The 20,952-nt window shown below is 41.0% G+C and overlaps 1 protein-coding gene across 8 annotated transcripts in view; it reads right to left on the bottom strand.

Annotated features, from left to right (window-relative positions):
* ATAD2B (ATPase family AAA domain containing 2B) overlaps positions 1 to 20,952 on the bottom strand; it is a 177,308-nt gene that overhangs the window by 31,988 nt on the left and 124,368 nt on the right. For 7 of the 8 annotated variants that reach the window (XM_073335846.1, XM_073335847.1, XM_073335841.1 and 4 more), the window contains 2 exons: positions 17,513 to 17,635; positions 3,645 to 3,782 (listed from right to left, as the gene is read on the bottom strand). In XM_073335846.1, the coding sequence (XP_073191947.1) occupies positions 3,645 to 3,782; positions 17,513 to 17,635 (261 nt within the window). The remainder of the gene's footprint in view (positions 1 to 3,644; positions 3,783 to 17,512; positions 17,636 to 20,952) is intronic. The other variant, XM_073335845.1, reaches the window with a different exon arrangement.

Genomic DNA, 20,952 nt, shown 5'->3' with positions numbered 1-20,952 from the left:
TGTGAAAACAGTATGCCAAGGATATTATGAAAATGCCAACACTGAACTTCACAATATGGATAGTGAGGCACAAGAGAAGTAGCAAACACAATCAGAAGCATATGGTCAAATTTAGCTCTTGGTATAAATCCAGAATAACTTCATTTACTTCAGTGGATAACAACATATCAGAAGAGAATGTAGTTCATAATAAAGAATAGGCTAAACTGAGCCAAGCTGAAGGTATCAATCAGTTGGTATTTTCAGGGATGAATTTTCATCAGTTCCTATTAGGATAACCCTTTTAGGTCGTCTACAATGTGACATAGCTTCAACCAATGGTAGTAAAAGTGGAAGTCACAATCTAGAAGCAGCTCAACTGCCTTTTTCACCATGTCATTTAACCCTGAGAAACACAATTGCACTGGTATAGAGAGAGACCTTGAGCTTTAATCAGTGATAAACAAGCATTCCAAAATACATTACTAACATTAAAATTAGAAGTAGGGCACCAATTTCACAAAGTAGTAAATAGGTGAAATCCAAATGATAGGACTTTGTGATATAAAAAAATGCACTAGTCTTGGTTATTCTTGACCATAAATCTTTATTTGATAAAATGTAACTGCAACTCTTTGCTAAACTTGTTTTAATAGTAGTTTTGCATAAAGAATCATTCTTTTTTTTTACAATTTTGCAAAGCCACTGAAATATCTGAGGGGGAAAAAAAAAGTCTCTTCTCCAGTATGGTTCCCAAGGAGAAGATGCGCAACAGCTTTCTTTATAAAAGGGTTTATTATTATTATGTTTCATATGACTTACCCCAATTTTTGGCAACTATTCTCTAAATGTTATAAACAAATCTCCTGGAAGAGAAAATTGATCAGGAAGATGCTGCAATTGCATACAAAAAGACTACATCAAAGCTAGATCAACATCATTTATAAGGAAAAATTGAATTTAGTTTCAGCCTTAAAGAAAAAAATGGAAGTCTGTTTCAGAAATGTTAACTATAAAGAACAGTTTTAGTCCCATATAATCAAACTATATCAATCATTTTCTGATATTACTATTAAGTTTCTAAGTCAAATGTTGCCATATTTTTTTGATAGCAAAGACTACCTCATCCCCTCCGAATTTCACTGACCTGTAAATCACAAAACATCCTACTCTGGCTCTAAAATATTCCCCCTCCATTCAGAATCAGTCCTTTCCAAACCAATCACACACAAACTATCCACACATTATGACAGTCACCAGAAATCTGTAGAAGGTACTTCAGTTTTAATCTCTCTTCCAAAGGATTTCCTTTTTGCTTTTCTATAAACAAAATAATCTTCTAGATGATACTTAGTCCTGCTTCAGTGTAGAGGATTAGACTAGATGACCTATCAAGGTCCCTTCCAGTTCTACGTTTCTATGATTCTAAGATTATCTTCTGCAATCTGTTTTACCACCATCTCACAAAATCAGTCCTGCCCCACAATCTGCTGCCATTCAAGCTCCCTTCTTCCTCGCTTAGTCCTGCTCTTCCTTTGCTTGAGGCCGTCCCCTCACTCCCTTCCCTGCTTCCAACTTCTTTCTCATGCTTGTTCTGGGCCCCAAGCCCCACAGTTCTTTCTCCCTAGTCTCCAGATCCTGTGCCTCCACCTCCTTGACCCTCTTCCCCAAGATACTGGTGGTCCATCCTGGCTATTCATTTAATTCTCCATTTCTTCCTCTAGTTCCCAGATACCTCACCCCAGCCTTGCAGCAGCCTAACACAGCTCCCTTCTTACCACCTAGGTTACTGACTGCCTCCTGCCTGCTCCCAAATCTCAGCCAGCCCTGTAGTTTTCTTCTCTCCCACTCTCCATAGTTCCAGATCTTCCTGAGGACAGTGCCTTGACACTAGCTCAGTTTGCACTTATATATTGGAGAAGCTGGCAGTTCCTTCCATTGATGGCTCCTCGCTGTACCCCTGAGGCAACGGCCAGCGCATCACCTATAGAGGGTCAGGAAGAGAGAGGAAGGAAGCAGCAAGTTTTTTTAATACAATAGTGACTAGTGGCACTGACCCTCCTTTCCACAAGAGTCCTGGCTGGAAATGAAGGAAGGAACCAGCAGCACAGCACCTCAAAGACCACCAGGAAGCACTCTATGGACCACAGTGTGGCAATCTGATTTAGGGCACATAATGAGTGCAAGCAATCATGGACCACCTTCTTTTCTACCTCTATTTTTATGTGAAGCGTCCACATTTTTCTTTATTCATGTGGCAAAATGAGAACACAGAAAGCAAACTTCTGCTTCCACTATTTTAGAACATCTCAGACAAACAGTTACTTCATATTGCTGATTATTTAATTCCTTAAGCATAGGAACTGAAGGACTGGGCAAGAAACAATGCCACAAATACAGGCCACAGACTGGAATTATTTGATGCCAAATCTATCCTATATATTTCCAAAACATTTTTTGGTGCCAGGAAGGTAGCATCATTATCATGCCAAAAACACAAAGCAGGTGAGGGAATAATATCTTTTACTGGACCAACTTCTATTGGTAGAAGAGACCAGCTTTCAAGCTACAGAGATCTCTTCTTCAAGCTTATCTCTTCCATCAACAGATGTTGGTCCAATAAAAGATGTTACCATACCTTGTGCGTCTCATATCCTAGGACCAACACTCATGCACAGACGGATGCATACACACAGCCCCTTCCCCCCAAAAAGTACACTGGAGAAAAAGGAAAGATCAGAGAAAAAATTTCCCGCTTCGATCTATGTGAACTTCCCTAAGAAGTTATCCAGTTTTTGCTTAAATATTTATAACTGACCCCACAGTTTCAACTGGAAGCTCATTCACTAGTCTCAGTGAATTGCCCCCACACATTACCTCTGATATGCCCCCTTGTTCTGGTTGGTCAAATAAGCTCACATAGTACAATTTTATAAGCAAGCTCACTGCAGCTCATTTAATTATGTTTATCAGTAAACGTCTCAAGAATAGTTGTTAGTCCCTATTATTACCTAAACCACATTCAGAAAACCTATACAGCATACCAAACATAATACAAGATACTTTTGTACTTTAGAATTGATGTCCTGATTCTGCAAGGTGCTGGACAACCTCATCTTCCATTTATTTAAATGAGGTAAGTTGAGGGTGCCCATCAGCTTTCAGCACTGGACACTTTAGTTGCTCACAACTGGATTCCTGCAAGCAAATTAAAGCCTAATTTCTACCATAAAAAACTGCCTTATAGACCATTTAATACAGGAAATATTTAATTATGTACAAATGTGAAACACAAAGATCGTAAATTGAAAACCTTCTTAAGATGAATAAAAAATTATCTTTTTCTGGGGTTAGAATTATTTTACACTGAAAAAAATATTTTAAAGCTATTGCAATACTTGTATTTTTTGCATTGCAAAAACAGTTTGAAATCCTGCTTTCCACTTCCTTTCAATGGTTGCCTAAGCAGAGATTTAATGACGTTGGAAAATGGATGCCTCTTAAAGACACAAGAGCTATTTCTACAGGGGAAATAAAAGAAATCACTAACTAAAACAGGTATTTTACAGAAATAATAGTCCTTTTCTAGGTGTATATCAAATCCCTGGTCATTGCTCTCTGGGCTAGTGCTCTCGCTTTGATACAATGTGATCTGAAGTACTCACATGCACATTTATTTGCAGAGTTATGCCAAACCGCTATTGCATTTTTTTGTTTGTTCCGAAATGCCTCTTCAACTCTAGTTTCTGTTTTCCGTACACTGGAACCATGAGGATTTATTTGCTCTGTTGTTACTGATAAGCCTGCACATAAAAGATATGCATACCTATTTAAATAATCTGAGCAGTATATACCAAACACAAAAAGAAGCCTAGAACATAACATTGCATTAAAAACAAAGCAATTAACATATTTAGATGGACATCGCTAAACCAAGATTTAAATGAACAATATTTGTTTTTAGCAGACAATAGAATGTATTGGACATAAAGTCTTAAAAACTGTCAAATCTGATGGCTTCAGGCTTATCTGCATTTGAACCGCTGCAGCAACACAGTCGTGTAGCACTTCAGTGTAGACACTGCCTACACCAACGGGAGGAGTTCACCCATAGAATCACAGAATATCAGGGTACTCAGTGCTCTCCCACCCAACCACAAATAGATTCCTCAGGGGTATAGTAAACCTTTTCCCCCAACCCAGACATCCTACTCCAACAAGGGACCTAAATGTAGTACTAAAGAGCCTGACTAGGCTGACAAAAGGTTTCTACGAACAGCTGTACAAGGGTGAACATCTATTTTTGGACGTTGATCTGTAGATCCGGTTCCAAAGACAAGTCTACAGAAGTTTAAGTAACCTGGCAGGCCTTGCTGAAGGAGCGGGCTCTGAGGAAACGAGCATTCAGGTAGGGGTAGATCATAATCCGCTGGGAGACTAGGTGAGCCGCCGTTACGGAGAGGACCTTGGAGAACACTCTCAGAGATGATGAGAGGCCAAAGAGGAATACTCTGTATTGGTTAATGGTCCTGGCCTGGGATAAATCTGAGAAATTGTCTGTGAGAAAGTAGGATTGATATGTGGAAATAGGCATCATGCAGATGGAGGGCCGAAAACCAATCTCCCCGTTCCAAAGATGAAATAATCACTGCTACTGTGACCATCCTGAATTTCTGAGCCTTGACAAATTTGTTCAGTCCTCTGAGGTCCAGTATGGGTCTCCAACTCCCTTCTTGAGTATCAGGAAATAACGAGAGTAGAAATCTTTGCCACCTCGGTGTTGAGGTACAGGCTCTATGGCTCCTAGACAGTGAAGGTGATCTATTTCTTGTCATAATAAACTCTCAGGAAAAGAGTCCCTGAACAGAGATGGAGAAGGGTGCTGGGAGTGGGTGGGAGGAGGTGAAGTGGATGGAGTACCTATTGTGGACAATTTCCAGAACCCATTGGTCAGATATTGTTCTTTACCAGTTGTGGAATGAAGCAAGGAGGTACCCAAATAGGTGTGAAGGGCTGGTCAGCAGCAGTTGACTGAGGGGAGTGGTCTGTCGGCACCTCAACCAAGATGTCAAAACTGATGTTTTGAGGTAAGTGATTGTGAAGAGGAAGACTGTGGGCCTGACGGTTTACATTTGGAAAATCTGCATTTTTACCTTGGAGGCTCATAACAGTGTTGCATGGGGAAATGTGGTGCATGGGATTTATGCTGAGGTTGCGGACTACATTTTCTTTTTTGTCCAGGTGTATAAATCCTTAATGACCAGAGAGTGGCCCTGTAGTCTTTAGGCATATGGAGGAATGTGTCAGTCTTCTCGGCAAACAATTTGGTGCCTTCCAAGGGGAGGTCCTCTACTATAGTGTGTACTTCCTTAGGGAAGCCAGACAGGTGCAACCAGGATGCTCGCCACATAACCTTTGCTGTAGAGATTAGACCGGGCTGCAGCGTCAGCTTCAAAAAACGCTGACTGGAATGCTGTATTGGCCACCAGTTGTCCCTCACTAACAATGGCCCAAAACTAGGGCTGTCAATTAATCACAGTCAACTCACGCGATTAACTCAAAAAAATTAATGGAGATTAAAAAAATCAATCACAATTAATCACACTGTTAATAGAATACCAATTGAAATTCATTAAATATTTTGGATGTTTTTCTACATTTTCAAATATATCGATTTCAATTACAACACAGAATACAAAGTGTACATTGCTCATTTTATATTTATTTTTGATTAGAAGTATACACACTGTAAAAAAAACAATAGTATTTTTCATTTCACCTCACACAAGTACTGTAGCGCAATCTATCATGAAAGTGCAATTTACAAATATAGGTTTTTTTGTTATATAACTTCACTCAAAAACTAAATGTAAAATTTTAGAGCCTACAAGTTCACTTAGTCCTACTTCTTGTTAAGCCAATTGCTAAAAGAAACAAGTTTGTTTACATACAGGAGATAATGCTGCCCACTTCTTAATTACAATGTCACCTGAAAGGGAGAACAAGTGTTTGCACTTTTGTAGCTGGAGTCGCAAGATATTTACATGCCAGATGCACTAAAGATTCATGTGCCTCTTCATGCTTTGGGGAGAGCTGTATGTCCCCTGTTCTGTTTTACCCGCATTCTGCCATATATTTTATATTATAGCAGTCTCAGATGATGACCCAACACATGTTTGTTTTAAGAAAACTTTCACTTCAGATTTGACAAAATGAAAAAAAGATGCAAATGTGAAATTTCTAAAGATAGCTAAAGAACTTGACCCAAGATTTAAGAATCTGAAGTGCCTTCCAAAATCTGAGAGGGATGAGGTGTGGAGCATGCTTTCAGAAGCCTTAAAAGAGCAACACCCTGATGCTGAAACTACAGAACCCAAACCACCAAAAAAGAAAATCAACCTTCTGCTGGTGGCATCTGAGTCAGATGATGAAAATGAACATGCGTTGGTCTGCACTGCTTTGGACTGTTACCAAGTAGAACCTGTCAGCAGGATGGACGCATGACCTCTGGAATGGCAGCTGAAGCATCAAGATATGCCTGTGTGCAGATAAGCATGACTGATGCCGAGGTTCGCCATATAAGTTTATCTGGGTCCAGAAGGGCCGCATTGATGGGGAGGGCTATTCTGGAAGAAGAGGAGTGCAAGATATCCAGGATTTTCCGATAGGTTCTTATCTTCTCAAGAGGTACCTGCAATGTGTCTGCCACCCTTTTAGCTAGCTCTTGAAATAGCCTAAAGTCATCTGCTAGGGATGGCAGAGGGGGCATCACTGCTTTCTCTGGAGAGGAGGAAGAGATGTTGGTTCTCCTTGAATCCATCCTCCTGTTCCCTCCAGGATCTCCTCTGGACGTTCAGAGACTCTGAATACCACAGCTGAGGAAGAGAGTCTCAAAAGGCTTATGGTGGGCCACACTAGATGCTCGTGAGGTGTGGAGTCTGTATGTCACCCAGGGATCCCAGTAGGGCCACTGGGGCGGTGGAAGGGGTTCCGGTAGTGGCGCTTATTGTTGGCCATACCATGTTGGTTGAGGAGCAAACAGGTTGGTAATGGGCATTATTAGGAACATGGGAGGAGTGACAGGAAACAACCTCCTCCTGTTCGCTATTCCGAGTCACCATTGGAGGTGCATGACATGGTACTGGTGGAGAGTCCAGCGTCCAAAGTAAACTTAGCACTGGTACAGAGCAAGGGAAACTTTGGTATGTCAGATACCATGAGGTCTCTAGAGTGTCTAAATTCCTGAAGTGCCGACCTACTTGGTGCCGATGGTGCTTGCCGGTGGGCCAGCAGCAATGAAGGGATCGGTGATCTGGGCCGTACCGAGTGCTTAGAGGCTGGATGGCTCATTCTTGGTGTTGCTAACGGTAACACTCATACCAGCAGCAGCATCTTAGCGGTGGTACTGTCTCTGTTTCTGCTTTTATCTGCCATTACTGTTGCTTTGTGCATATGCCCATCAGGTCCTTAGCTGCAGCAATCGTACCTGCTGCTTCAGACCTTCATTAGCTATGGGTAATGTTTAGACATGTTTAGACTTCTCCGTACTGACAGTATCGATGATACCAAACAAGACAGTGACCTTTTTCAGCTAGCTCAGGGCTCACTCAGGGAGCTCATGGCCCTCTTTGTTTGAAGACTTACATGAGGGGTCTGCAACTGTTTTCTTAAACCCATAGTCTATAAATGTTGAGGGCTGTGGGGAAGAGGGGAAGATTTGCACCATTTGGGTGACTCCTGGCTTGGGTCCGGGGAAGGCTGAAGAGCTACCTCCATGAGAAGGAGTTTTAGTCTCAGTTCTCTGTCTTTCCAAGATATTGACTTGAGATGTTGGCAGAGAACCCGCTTTTGGGAAATGTGGCTTTCCCCATGGCAATGGATGCAGCAGGAATGTTTATCCGTTATAGGGATAACTTCCTTGCATGAGACACACCTCAAAGTCTGGTGAACCAGGCATACCCCATGCTAGGGCAACCCCAGACACAGGGGGAAAATAAAAAGTCCCCTCCCCCCCCAAAAGAAAGAAAATAAAGGAAGCTCTACAACTAAGAAGGGGATTAACTAACTATTGAAGTGCTAAGAGAAAGAGAAAGATCAGATGAACGGACTGCTAACAGCTCCGTGTCTAGTCAGGTGTGGTTGAGAAGGAACTAATGGAGGGTTCGCCAGCACGCATTGGTTAGCCTCATGGCAGAGCACAAGGGGGGGAGGGGAAGGGAACATGTGCGGGCTGAATGGACACGGCTACCGAAGTTCTCTGGCAGCGCAGGGACACAAGTGCACGTACCGTGGAGCACCGACAGGGGCACCAGTCAAAGAACAATGAATTGCATCAACCATCATGTTGCCAATTCACCCAGCTTACAGACCTTCTAGAGTTTCTCTCAGTCCTCATGGGACTTGACTAAAAATTTTGTTCCATCTGTAAATGTTTGCCCCTTATCCAGCTTATTAAAAATACATCAAACAACAACGGTTCTTGTACAGAAAGTTGCTGCACATTGTTTTTTGCCATAATGAAAATTAACCTTTAACTCCTACTCAGACTTCTCTCTCTCTTTTTGATCCACTATAATAATTTGCCTCCAACATCATGACTGCCCAATTCAGTAGTATATTGCAAGGGCCCTAGACGTTTTGGAAGTCTAAATTAAGTCAACCATTACTTTACTGACACAGTCAAAGAATACTAGCAGATTAGCAAGGCATGATTTTCCTTTATTGAAATCATGCTGGTTGGATCCTATCATACTGTGATCTTTTACATGTTTTATTACTCAATTTTTAATTATCATTTTGATCTATTTATCAGCTCCACCTGTAATGTTTACTTGTCTTTAATTTCTTAGATCACCCCTACAGTCTATTTACAGGTAGAGTTGGTAACACTGTCTTTAAGTTAAGGTTACTGAACACTTCCCATTATAAGACCCTTTTCAATTGTTTATAACTTTGCCATACTAAAACCGTTACAACTAGAATTTTCCATGCCAGACATCTCCCTCAGGCTACTTTTGGTGGGCAAGTTTAGAGAAAAATGGTTCAGCTGTTTCAGAGAATGAGATCAGGGAAAAGGAAGTTATTTTTCCCCATGTTAAAAGAAATTCTTACAGCCATTTTTCTGATAAACTCCAGCACATCCATGCTTTGGAACTAGGACTTGAAATTTGACATGGGGATCATTCTGGTGCAAAACATGCCTTTTGCTATTCTTGTGGGAAAAATGCTCAAATTTGGCCAAGTTATAAGCTCTTGAAAAAAATCTCAGTATGCACATGCTCAGATGACACTTGTTAGAGTGTGGATAACTAGTTTATGATCACGTAATTAAAGACTATGATAATGCATGTGCAGAAAGGGACCCTATTAAGGTTGCACAGGCTGCTATTTTTGCTAGCAGCTCAGTCACTTCATTTTTAAGCTCTTCAGAAGTCTTGGATGAACAACTTTCTGGACCTGGTGATGTATTACTTCTTAGTTTATGAATCTGCTCCAGGATTCTTTACTCTGATAGCTCAATATCATTGACTCATAGTCTTTAAGGTCAGAAGGAACAATCAGGATCATGTAGTCTGAACTCCTGCACACTGTAGGCCACAGAACCTCATCCACCCATTCATGTAAGACTCTGGCCGAGTTACTGAAGCTGATAGTACCTCATCTTTGCTAAAGGGCAGGCTAAGAGGCAGGTTTTCTTGGTGTAAACTTTCGTAGCTCTATTGATTTCAGTTGATCTGTAACAATTTACACCAAGAATCTGCCCCTAGGTATCTCCCCTATTGTGAAGACTAATGCAAAGTAATCATTTAGCTTCTTAGTAATGTCCCTATCTTCCTTAATTGTTCCTTTTAATTCTTGGTGATAAAGCAGATGCCTTCACCGGCTTTCCAGCTTCTGATATACTTAAAGAATTTCTTGTTTGATTTTAGATCTTCACTTATTTCCTCTTTGGATTCCATCTTAGCCCTCTTAATTTTTCTTACATATTACCTTCTGGAGTTTAGACTCCTTTTAATGGAGTTAGTTGGCTTAGATTTCCATATTCTGAAAGGTATTTTTTTGGTTCAAATACTCTCTTGAAACTTGCCATTTAGGTTTACTTCTTGTGTTCCTACTTCCTTTTTGTTCAGAGGTACACAGGACTTCTGAAACTACTACAAAACCCTCCTCTATAAAACACAGAATAATAAAATAAAATTAATAATAATAATAATAATAATGGTCCATTACTAGACAGAAAAGGTACAATTGTCGATATTAACACAGAAAAGGAGAAGCGTTCAGTAAATATTCCTGTTCTGTATTTGGGGAAAAAGACTGATGATGTACTTTGGTGTGCAGCACTTGAGTTCAAAAAGATCTTGACAAACTGGAGAAATGGTCTGAAATAAACAGGATGAAATTCCATAAGGACAAATGCAAAGTACTATATTTAAGAATGAAAAATAAGCTGCACAAATACAAAGTGGGACGTGCCTTCCTAGGAAGGAGTACTGCTGAAAACAATCTGGGGTCATAGTGGATCACAAACTAAATATGGGTCAACAATTTTAAAAAAAAGTGAATATCATTCTGAGATGTATTAGCAGGAATGTTGTAAGCAAGACACGAGAAGAAATTCTTCAACTCCACTCAGCAGTGGAGAGGTCTCAACTGAAGTACTATGTCCAGTTCTGGGTATCATACACTTCAAGAAAGATGTGCACAAATTGGAGGAAGTCCAGAGGAGAGCAACAAAAATGGTCTAGAAAACATGATCTATGAGGAAAGACTGAAAAAATTGGGTTTGTTTAGCCTGAAGAAGAGAAGACTGAAAGGGGAGGCGATAAGAGTCTTAACTATACAGAAGATTGGCTTAAATTACAGCAAGGGAGATTTAGGTCAGACATTAAGAAAACTTCCAGTACTTAACTGCCCTTACAGTTAGGAACAAAATTACCTAGGGAGGTTGTGGAATCTGTCATTGGAGGTTCTTAAGAACAAGTTAGATAAACACCTGTCTGGGATGGTCTAGATAATACTTAATCCTGCCTCGGTGCAGGGGACTGGACAAGATCACCTATCGAGGTCCATTCCAGTTCTATACTTCTATGATTCTATATATTCATATGATGATGATGAAATGCTTTCCATTCCAACACTAATTCCGGAGGATGTTAAATAGGAGCTACGAAAGTTAAACCTTTTTAAATAAGTAGGTCTGGATAAATTGCATCCAAGAGTTTACAAGAGCTAGCCTAATTTAGAAGAGCTGGACTGTTAATGCTGATTTTAAATAAGTCTTGGAACACTTGGGAAGGTCCAGAAGACTGGAGAAAAGCTAACATTATGCCAATATTTAATAAGTGTAAACAGGGCAACCCAGATAACCATAGGCCTGTCAGTCTGACATCGATTCTAGTGAAAACAGCCTAATAGCTAATACAGGACTATTAATAAAGAATTAAAGGAGAATTAAAGAATTAAAGATAACTACGCGTTTGTGGAAAGCACGGGTTTGTGGAAAATGGATCCTGTCAAACTAAGTTGGTATGTTTTTTTATTAGGTTACAGATTTGGTTGACAAGTATCAGGGGGTAGCCATGATAAAGTTAATAGCATTGATGTAATCGGCTTCTGTAAGGTATGCAACTTGGTACTGCATAACATACTGATTAAAGAACTAATACAATACAAAATCAATATGGAACACATGAAATGGATTAAAAACTGGCTAACTGTTAAGTTTCAAAACAAAACTGGAAATGGGAAATCATCACTGAGCAGGTGGGCTTCTAGTGTGGTTCCAGAAGGACCAGTTCATGGCTGTACGCTGTTTACCATTTTTGTCAATGACCTGGAACAAAATCACTATGGATAAGGTTTGCAGATGACTCAAAATGGGGTAGTGATAAATAAAGAAAAAGGTCAGGTCACTGACACACAGTTATCTGGATCAATTGTTAAAGCTTGGTGTAAGCAAACAGTGTGTCTCAATACACCAAACAAAAAGAAAAGGAGTACTTGTGGCACCTTAGAGACTAACTAATTTATTTGAGCATAAGCTCTCGTGAGCTACAGCTCACTTCATCGGATGCATAAAGTGGAAAGTACAGTGAGGAGATTTTATATATACACACACATACCACAGATTGACAGAGCCAGAAGAGTACCCAGAAGTCACCTACTACAGGACAGGCCCAACAAAGAAAATAACAGAACGCCACTAGCCGTCACCTTCAGCCCCTAACTAAAACCTCTCCAACGCATTATCAAGGATCTACAACCTATCCTGAAGGACGACCCATCACTCTCACAAATCTTGGGAGAAAGGCCAGTCCTTGCCTACAGACAGCCCCCCAACCTGAAGCAAATACTCAGCAGCAACCACACACCACACAACAGAGCCACTAACCCAGGAACCTATCCTTGCAACAAAGCCCGTTGCCAACTGTGCCCACATATCTATTCAGGGGACACCATCATAGGACCCAATCACATCAGCCACACTATCAGAGGCTCGTTCACGTGCACATCTACCAATGTGATATATGCCATCATGTGCCAGCAATGCCCCTCTGCCATGTACATTGGTCAAACTGGACAGTCTCTACGTAAAAGAATAAATGGACACAAATCAGATGTCAAGAATTATAACATTCATAAACCAGTCGGAGAACACTTCAATCTCTCTGGTCGCTCGATTTCTGATCTCAAAGTGACTATCCTTCAACAAAAAACGTTGAAAACAGACTCCAATGAGAGACTGCTGAATTGGAATTAATTTGCAAATTGGATACAATTAACTTAGGCTTGAATAGACACTGGGAGTGGCTGATTCAATATACTAAGTGAAACTATTTCCCCTTGTTTATTTCTCCCCTCCAACTGTTCCTCAGACGTTCTTGTTAACTCCTGGAAATGTGCTGGAAATGGCCCACCTTGATTATCACTTCTAAAGGTTTTCTCTCCCCCCACCCCACTCTCCTGCTGGTAATAGCTCATCTTAAGTGATCACTCTCCGTACAATGTATATTCTTTCATGGTCTGTGTGTACATATAAAATCTCCTCACTGTACTTTCCACTTTATGCATCCGATGAAGTGAGCTGTAGCTCACGAAAGTTTATGCTCAAATAAACTGGTTAGTCTCTAAGGTGCCACAAGTACTCCTTTTCTTTTTGTGAATACAGACTAACACGGCTGCTACTCTGAAACACCAAACAAAGTTATTCATCAAGAAAAAAAGAATGTAGGCTTTACTCACAAGATGGACTTTATCCTGGAAAGCAGTGACTCTGAAAAAGGCTCGGGGTCATAGTGAATAATAAGCTGAACATGATCTCCCAGTGTGATGTTATGGCCAAAAAGCATAATGCAATCCTTGGATGTACAAACAGGGGAATCAACAAATAGAGCAGGAAGCTGAGAGGTTATATTACCTCTGTATTTGGCACCGGTGTAACTGCTACTGGAATACTTAATGTCCAATTTTGGTGTCAATTCAAGAAGAATGTTGATAAACTTCAGAGTTCCAAAAAAAGCCACAAGAGTGCTTAAAGGATTAGAAAACATGCATTATAGTGAGACTCAAGGAACTCAAGCTATGTAGTTTATCAAAGAGAAGATTATGGGGTAACTAGATCACATTCCAACTGCCTAAATGGGAAGAGAATTTGGATTTCTGAGGACTCTTCAGCCTAGCAGTCAAAGCTATAACAAGTTCCAATAGCTGGAAGTTGAAGCTAGAGAAATTTAGACTAGAAATAACATGGAAATTTTTAACCGTGACGGTAATTAGCCATTGACACAACTTATCACTGGATGTGGTAGATACTCCATCACTGGAAATCTTTAAATCAAGATTGAATCTGAAAAGCAGATTGACTCCCTCAGGGAACTGATGGGCAGGATCCCCTGGGAGAATAACATGAGGGGGAAAGGAGTCCAGGAGAGCTGGCTGTATTTTAAAGAATCCTTATTGAGGTTGCAGGAACAAACCATCCCAACGTGTAGAAAGAATAGTAAATATGACAAGCAACCAGCTTGGCTTAGCAGTAAAATCTTTGCTGATCTTAAACACAAAAAAGAAGATTACAAGAAGTGGAAGATTGGACAAAAGACCAGGGAGGAGTATAAAAATATTGCTCAGGCATGTAGGAGTGAAATCAGGAAGGCCAAATCACACTTGGAGTTGCAGCTAGCAAGGGTTTCTTCAGGTATGTTAGCAACAAGAAGGAAGTCAAGGAAAATGTGGGCCCCTTACTGAATGAGGGAGGCAACCTAGTGACAGAGGATGTGAATAAAGCTAATGTATTCAGTGCTTTTTTTGCCTCTCTTCACGAACAAGGTCTGCTCCTCCACTGGGTAGCACAGCCTGTGGAGGAGGTGACCAGCCCTCTGTGGAGAAAGTAGTGGTTCAGGACTATTTAGAAAAGCTGGATGAGCACAAGCCCATGGGGCCGGATGCGCTGCATCCGAGGGTGCTAAAGGAGTTGGCGGATGTGATTGCAGAGCCATTGGCCATTATCTTTGAAAAATCATGGTGATCCAGGGAGGCCCCAGATGACTGGAAAAAGGCTAACGTAGTGCCCATCTTTAAAAAGGGGAAGGAGGAGGAGCCGGGGAACTACAGGCCAGTCAGCCTCACCTTGGTCCCTGGAAAAATCATGGAGCAGATCCTCAAGGAATCAATTCTGAAGCACTTAGAGCAGAGGAAAGTGATCAGGAACAGTCAGCATGGATTCACCAAGGGCAAGTCATGCCTGACTAACCTAATTGCCTTCACAGACCCAGTTATCTCGTCATAGGACAAGGAGAAAGCAGTAGAAGTTTTATTCCTTGACTTTAGCAAAGCTTTTGATACCGTCTCCCACAGTATTCTTACCAGCAAGTTAAAGAAGTGGATGAATGGACTATAAGGTGGATAGAAAGCTGGCTAGATCATCGGGCTCAACGAGTAGTGATAAATGGCTCCATGTCTAGCTGGCAGCCGGTATCAAACAGAGTGCCCCAAGGGTCGGTCCTCGGGCGGTTTTGTTCAATATCTTCATTAATGATCTGGAGGATGGCGTGGATTGCATTCTCAGCAAGTTTGCAGATGACACTAAACTGGGAGGGGTGGCAGATACACTGGAGGATAGGGATAGGATACAGACGGACCTAGACAAATTAGAGGATTGGGCCAAAAGAAATCTGATGAGGTTCAACAAAGACAAGTCCAGAGTCCTGCACTTAGGAAGGAAGAATCCCATGCACTGTGACAGACTAGGGACCGAGTGGCTAGGTAGCAATTCTGCAGAAATGGACAGAGGGGTTAAGGTGGATGAGAAGCTGGATATGAGTCAACAGTGTGCCCCTGTTGCCAAGAAGGCTAACGGCATTTTGGGCTGTAGGAGCATTGCCAGCAGATCGAGGGATGTGATCGTTCCCCTCTATTCGACACTGGTAAGACCTCATCTGGAGTACTGCGTCCAGTTTTGGGCCCCACACTACAAGAAGGATGTGGAAAAATTGGAAAGAGTCCAGCGGAGGGCAACAAAAATGATTAGGGACTGGAGCACATAACTTATGAGGAGAGGCTGAGGGAACTAGAATTGTTTAGTCTGCAGAAGAGAAGAATGAGGGGGGATTTGATAGCTGCTTTCAACTACCTGAAAGGGGGTTCCAAAAAGAGGCTGGATCTAGACTGTTCTCAGTGGCAGCAGATGACAGAACAAGGAGTAAACGGTCTCAAGCTGCAGTGGGGGAGTGTAGCGGGGTAGATACCCGCTCCTGCGCAGAGGGGCTTAGAACAGCCCAGGAGAAGGCTGTGGCTGGTTACAAGAGGCCTGGGCTGATTGGGGAAGGCAGCAACAGCTGGGGCCATGCCCCAATCGGGGCCCAGCTGGCCCCTATAAGAGGCTGTGAGCCAGGAGTCCAAACAGACTCTCTCTGTCTGTAGAGAGAGAAGGGCCTGGCTGCTGGGGAGCCTAACCAAGTGCCTAGAGTGGAACAGGGCTGGGGGAAGGCCAAGGGAGCCGGGGAGCTCCGGCCTAGAAACCCCCCAGGCTGTGGCCTAGTCAAAGGCCAGTTAGGTACTGGAGTTGCAGGGGGCAGCCCGCGGGTAGGCAGAGGCAGCAGGTCCAAAAAACCCCTTGCCTGTGATGAGTGGCTTATATACTGCAGTCAGCCCCAGTGAACAGGGGCTAGATAGTGACTGCAGTAGCCAAAGACTGAGGCGAGGTGGGGACAGGGGTTCCCCTGGGTGGGGAAACCCTGCAAGTGAGGGATTACTGCCAGGGGGCAGCACCCTGGCGTACAAGGGACACCAATCCGGGAGGGACATGGGGGCCTGGCGTAAGCGGGACACCAGCCTGAAGAGGGCGCTCCAAAGCTGGAAGTAGAGCTAAGTCCCAGGACACCAGCAGGAGGCACCACAGGGGTGAGTCCCACACGCTTATAGGGAGGTTTAGATTGGATATTAGGAAAAACTTTTTTTTAGGTGGGTGGTGAAGCACTGGAATGGGTTACCTATGGAGATTGTGGAATCTCCTTCCTTAGATGTTTTTAAGGTCAGGCTTAACAAAGCCCTAGCTGGGATGATTTAGTTGGGGATTTAGTTAGCTTTGAGCAGGGGGTTGGACTAGATGACCTCCTGAGGTCCCTTCCAGCCCTGATACACTATGATTCTATTGGATATTTTATAAAAAGAATATGCTCTATTTCAACAGGAATTTAGGGACATCAGACTAGATGATCACAATGGTGCCTTCTGGCCCTAGAATCTGTGAAACTATGGTTTTCTTAAGTAGCATCCATGCTAAATCTAAACTTTATTTCCTTACCTTTTGATTTTAGGGCTATTTTGACTCGCTTATTGATATTACTGAAAACGCCCTTTCTAAAGTTTAGTGTCATTGTGTTAGTTTTTGATACCTTTCCTCCCCTGCAAGATGGTAATTATATTGTGGTCACTTGGGTCTATGTTGAGAATAGCATCTACTACTATGTGCTCTAGAAGGTTGTTTCAAGAAGCATTCATTTAAAAATTAACAAAATTTCTTTTCTGCTCATTGTGACATTTGACCAGGTTATATGTGGATAGGTGAAGTCCTCATTATTGGTTTTTTTGTTAGATTTTGCTGCCTGTCTGAACTCTCTCAACATTGTGCACTCAGTATTCTTTTCTTGATCCAGAGGTATATTTGTACTCTTGCAGCTGGGATCTGAATCCATATATATCCAACTGCAGTGCTCTCCAATCAGGATATTTATCCCACCAGATCCTATGGAAACTTTTTAGATACAGCACCAACCACGCTCCACCTAATCTGTCCTTTCTGTATAGTTTATAGCCAAGTATTACATTATTCCACCATGTTCAGTAATACCTTTTATATCAATAATTTTTTCCTCTGCCAGGCATCCTAGTACACTCACTTAAGCTTTTAAGCTTCTCAAATTTTTATACAAACGTTTATATTTTTTAGTTTTGACTTTGCCTATTTTTATTTAACTACATTATCTGATATTTTGCATTACAATAAATATTTCTTAAAAGGTAAAAAACGTACCTCTTTTTCGTCTCGCTTCCTTGATTTCTTCACACATTTTATTAAACTCGGGATCCAGCTCTGCAGCAATTATGGCATGTGCTGTGTCCTTCAAGGTACAAGCTCTGTGTCTAATTATTTTATCTATTAAAAAAAGTTAATATAAGACATTAGTTTTACTTATTTTTATACACCTTCTTATATCTGTGTGTTTTTAATGTATGTTAATTATATACATATTACAACAATACATACCTTGAAATGGAAGAAAAAAACCCAGCAAATCAAACAAATATAAGAAAATAAATGAAGACAGACCACCATCACATTAGGTCTGAAAGCCAGTGCCTCTGTGGAGTATGTGTCGCACTCCAGTTCCCCTCCTCCCCTTTTCTTTTTTTTAAAATAAGTAGTTAGCATATGGATCACATGAGTTCAAAAACAATTTAACTACTGGGCAATACAGAATTTTTTTAAGGTAGAAAATTATTGCTTTGAATTGATCACTGGTAGAGTTTCTCCAACAACAAGAGGTGGGCTTCCACAATCCTAAATAGATTAATTTATGTCATAGTAGAAAGTGATGCCTAAAATTTGTCAAGCTTGGTCCACAAAAGAAAAACCTATGCAACGAAGTGTTAAGTTCTACTTCCTGTGATTTCCAAGCAGATATGCTATGGGATCACAAAGCCTGCATCACCAGGAATCCTCATCAGAGAAGCAGAAGCAGAAAAAGTACCACTGAACAATTATAAGTGGCCTTGCCTGCTTCAAGATAGTACAGAGTCCCTGAAATTAGACCAGAGAATACTGTGGTATTCTCCTATGACATAGTTCACACAGGGCCTGCTGCCACCTCAATGAACTGATCTTCCGTGACAAACAAACCAAGAAATCCGTTTGCAGAGTGGGTTACTGAAGTGAGTACTACTGGTCTATTTAGTTTAAAACACTTAAAAATCACAAGGGATTATGGAAACCTCTGTTTTATATGAAAAATCTGGAAAAGTCATTTATTCCTGAATCTGCTGTATAAAAAAACTTCCAGAATCTAGTGTCAATAATATTAAGATTTTTAGTAGTCTTCCACGTCACCCACCTGCCTTTTTGCTTCAGATTATGGTTGCCTTTTTATTTGTATAATAAACATCATATTGTAACAGACTCAAGGTTGTGCTTAACTGACTATTATGCTGATGATATTGATGTTTGCTTCTTTGGCGGCTTTAACATTATGAACTTAACTGGCAGAAAGTAAGTCTGCAGAGGATTGCTGTGTATTCAGCTGGCTCTAGGGGACATGGCACCAAGGAAATTTCACTGGCCAAATTGGAGCCCCAAGTATTAAAAGTGAAAGAATATTTCTCAAGAGATTACTCGTTTCCACTAGTTTCAAATGTAGACTAGACAGTACTCCAACATTAGTTTGCTGGAAAATGAGCAGAGATGCAATAGGTAAAACTGCACTGGGGAGAAACAGCATTGTGGGATATGTTCCACTCAGCTAAATGCTCAACACCATTTTCTATCCAGTTATTTCTTTGTTTTTAGTACAAACTAGACTGCCGATAATCCATCTTGAATTACTTTTTCTGAATGGCATAATTATTTCAACAGCAAACATTAAATACTAATGGCTAAATTATATTATCGTGAAATTAACACATTTAATCCAACTTTAAGAATCACTACAGACGCTCATTAGAAGAGCATGAGAGCGCAATTAAGGATACCAAGCAAAATACACTAAGCATTATTTACATCTTTTAAAGTAGTGATTTTTGTGGCAGAGAGAGAATTTGCTGAGTCAAAAGCCAAAGTAGAGAAAACTCATTATCCTGGTCTCTTAGGCACTATCTACACTTCTTTGGGAAGTCTCCCACCATTGCATTATCACCCTTACAATGATGAAAACAATGAAACTGTTGCTAGTGTTGACAGGACACCTATTTTTTAATTTTTGTTTTTTATTTATTTTTATTAATTACTTTTTTTACCATCATGTCACCTAGGATTAGAGGACAGTGAAAAAATCTCCTATACCTTGTCTACGCTGCTATTCTCTCCTGCTACCACTATTGGTGCTTCATAGTTGATGAGTAATGGCAGGAGGGTAGTGTAGATAGCCTTAGTGATATATGATGTGGATAAAATCATCACTGTATAGCAATAAGCTGAAAGTACTAGAAGGACTAGTAGAATCAGTCAATAGTGGAGACTAACTTCTGCAAATGGGAAATTATTAGTACATTCTAAGTACTACTGCAATATAAACATAAAAATAGTTAATTTTCTAGAGAATGAAGCAGGTTGCTGGAGCTTGACCAAAAAAAGGGTGTTAGAGCTATACTTCTGCATGCCCCTAGAATCACTTCCTACAAAACAGTCCCAAGTTCATGAATTTGGGATGCAAAGGTAACAGAGACTGTATATTAAGGATGTATTCACTTTTTGGTAGGAAAGGAGGTACGATTTTAAATTCCTTTAACTACCTTTATCATTTTTTAAGTTACTCATAGCTGCAGAAAGATTTTAAGAGCAAGCCTGGAGGTTTTTGCAAAGTATGGTTATAAAGTATTTTGTTTTATGCCCTGTTGAGTTCACACAACAGTATGAATGCATTCTTTGTTTTAAGTGGGAAAGAGTCTAAAGATGATCTAACAGCAGCAGAGATGGTTCCAAAACAACAACAAAATGTTGGCCCCAGATAAAAGCTTCTCCAAAGTCCAAGGTTTTCAAATCTAGGATTTTGATTGGGTTCTTATCTCAACACTTTAAAGTTTCAATGGTATAACTATTTTAACTAGGGGTGTGATATTCTATTCCAGAATAGTTATACCAGTAAAAGCTTCAGTGACTATGCAGTTATGCTGTCATAAAGGTAACTTATACGGGCACAGCAAGTCACATGCTCCACAGAGACTTGTAACAACTACAGAGAGGATATGAGAAAAGAAGGGTTGTTTACCTTATAGTAACTGTTCTTTGAGATGTTCTAAGCATGTGGATACTGCACATTGTGCTCTGGTGCCCCTGCACAGTTTGGAAGATTGATAGTGCCCAACAAGGGTCACACATGTATCCTTCATGCCTTCATGCTCCCTTCTAAGGGCATAAGGGTGAACCAATGCCACCCAGCATCCCATGAAGAATCCCTGAGCTGCGAGGATGGAGGGATTGTGGGATCCACATACACAGACAGTAATGGGTGCAGTAAACACACTGAAATTGCAGACAGGTGGTTACTACTGACAGACATTTTGTGAAAACTCGAGGTGCAGCTTAGAGGCCAAACGGGAGGACCCTGAACTAATAGTGGTCATCCATCATCAGAAAGCAAAGAAACTTCTTGTTCAATGGAAGTATTGGCACATGAAAATATGTGCCAGGCAAGTTAAGGGTACTGAACCAGTACGTGTCATCTAAAGAGGGTATGGTGGATGCAAGAGTCACCAGGTGAA

Source organism: Lepidochelys kempii, chromosome 3 (assembly GCF_965140265.1).
Source record: "Lepidochelys kempii isolate rLepKem1 chromosome 3, rLepKem1.hap2, whole genome shotgun sequence".
In the NCBI taxonomy this organism is placed as follows: Eukaryota; Metazoa; Chordata; order Testudines; family Cheloniidae; genus Lepidochelys; species Lepidochelys kempii.
The sequence above is the reverse complement of the archived record's forward strand: the minus strand, read 5'-3'. Positions and strand labels throughout refer to the sequence as shown.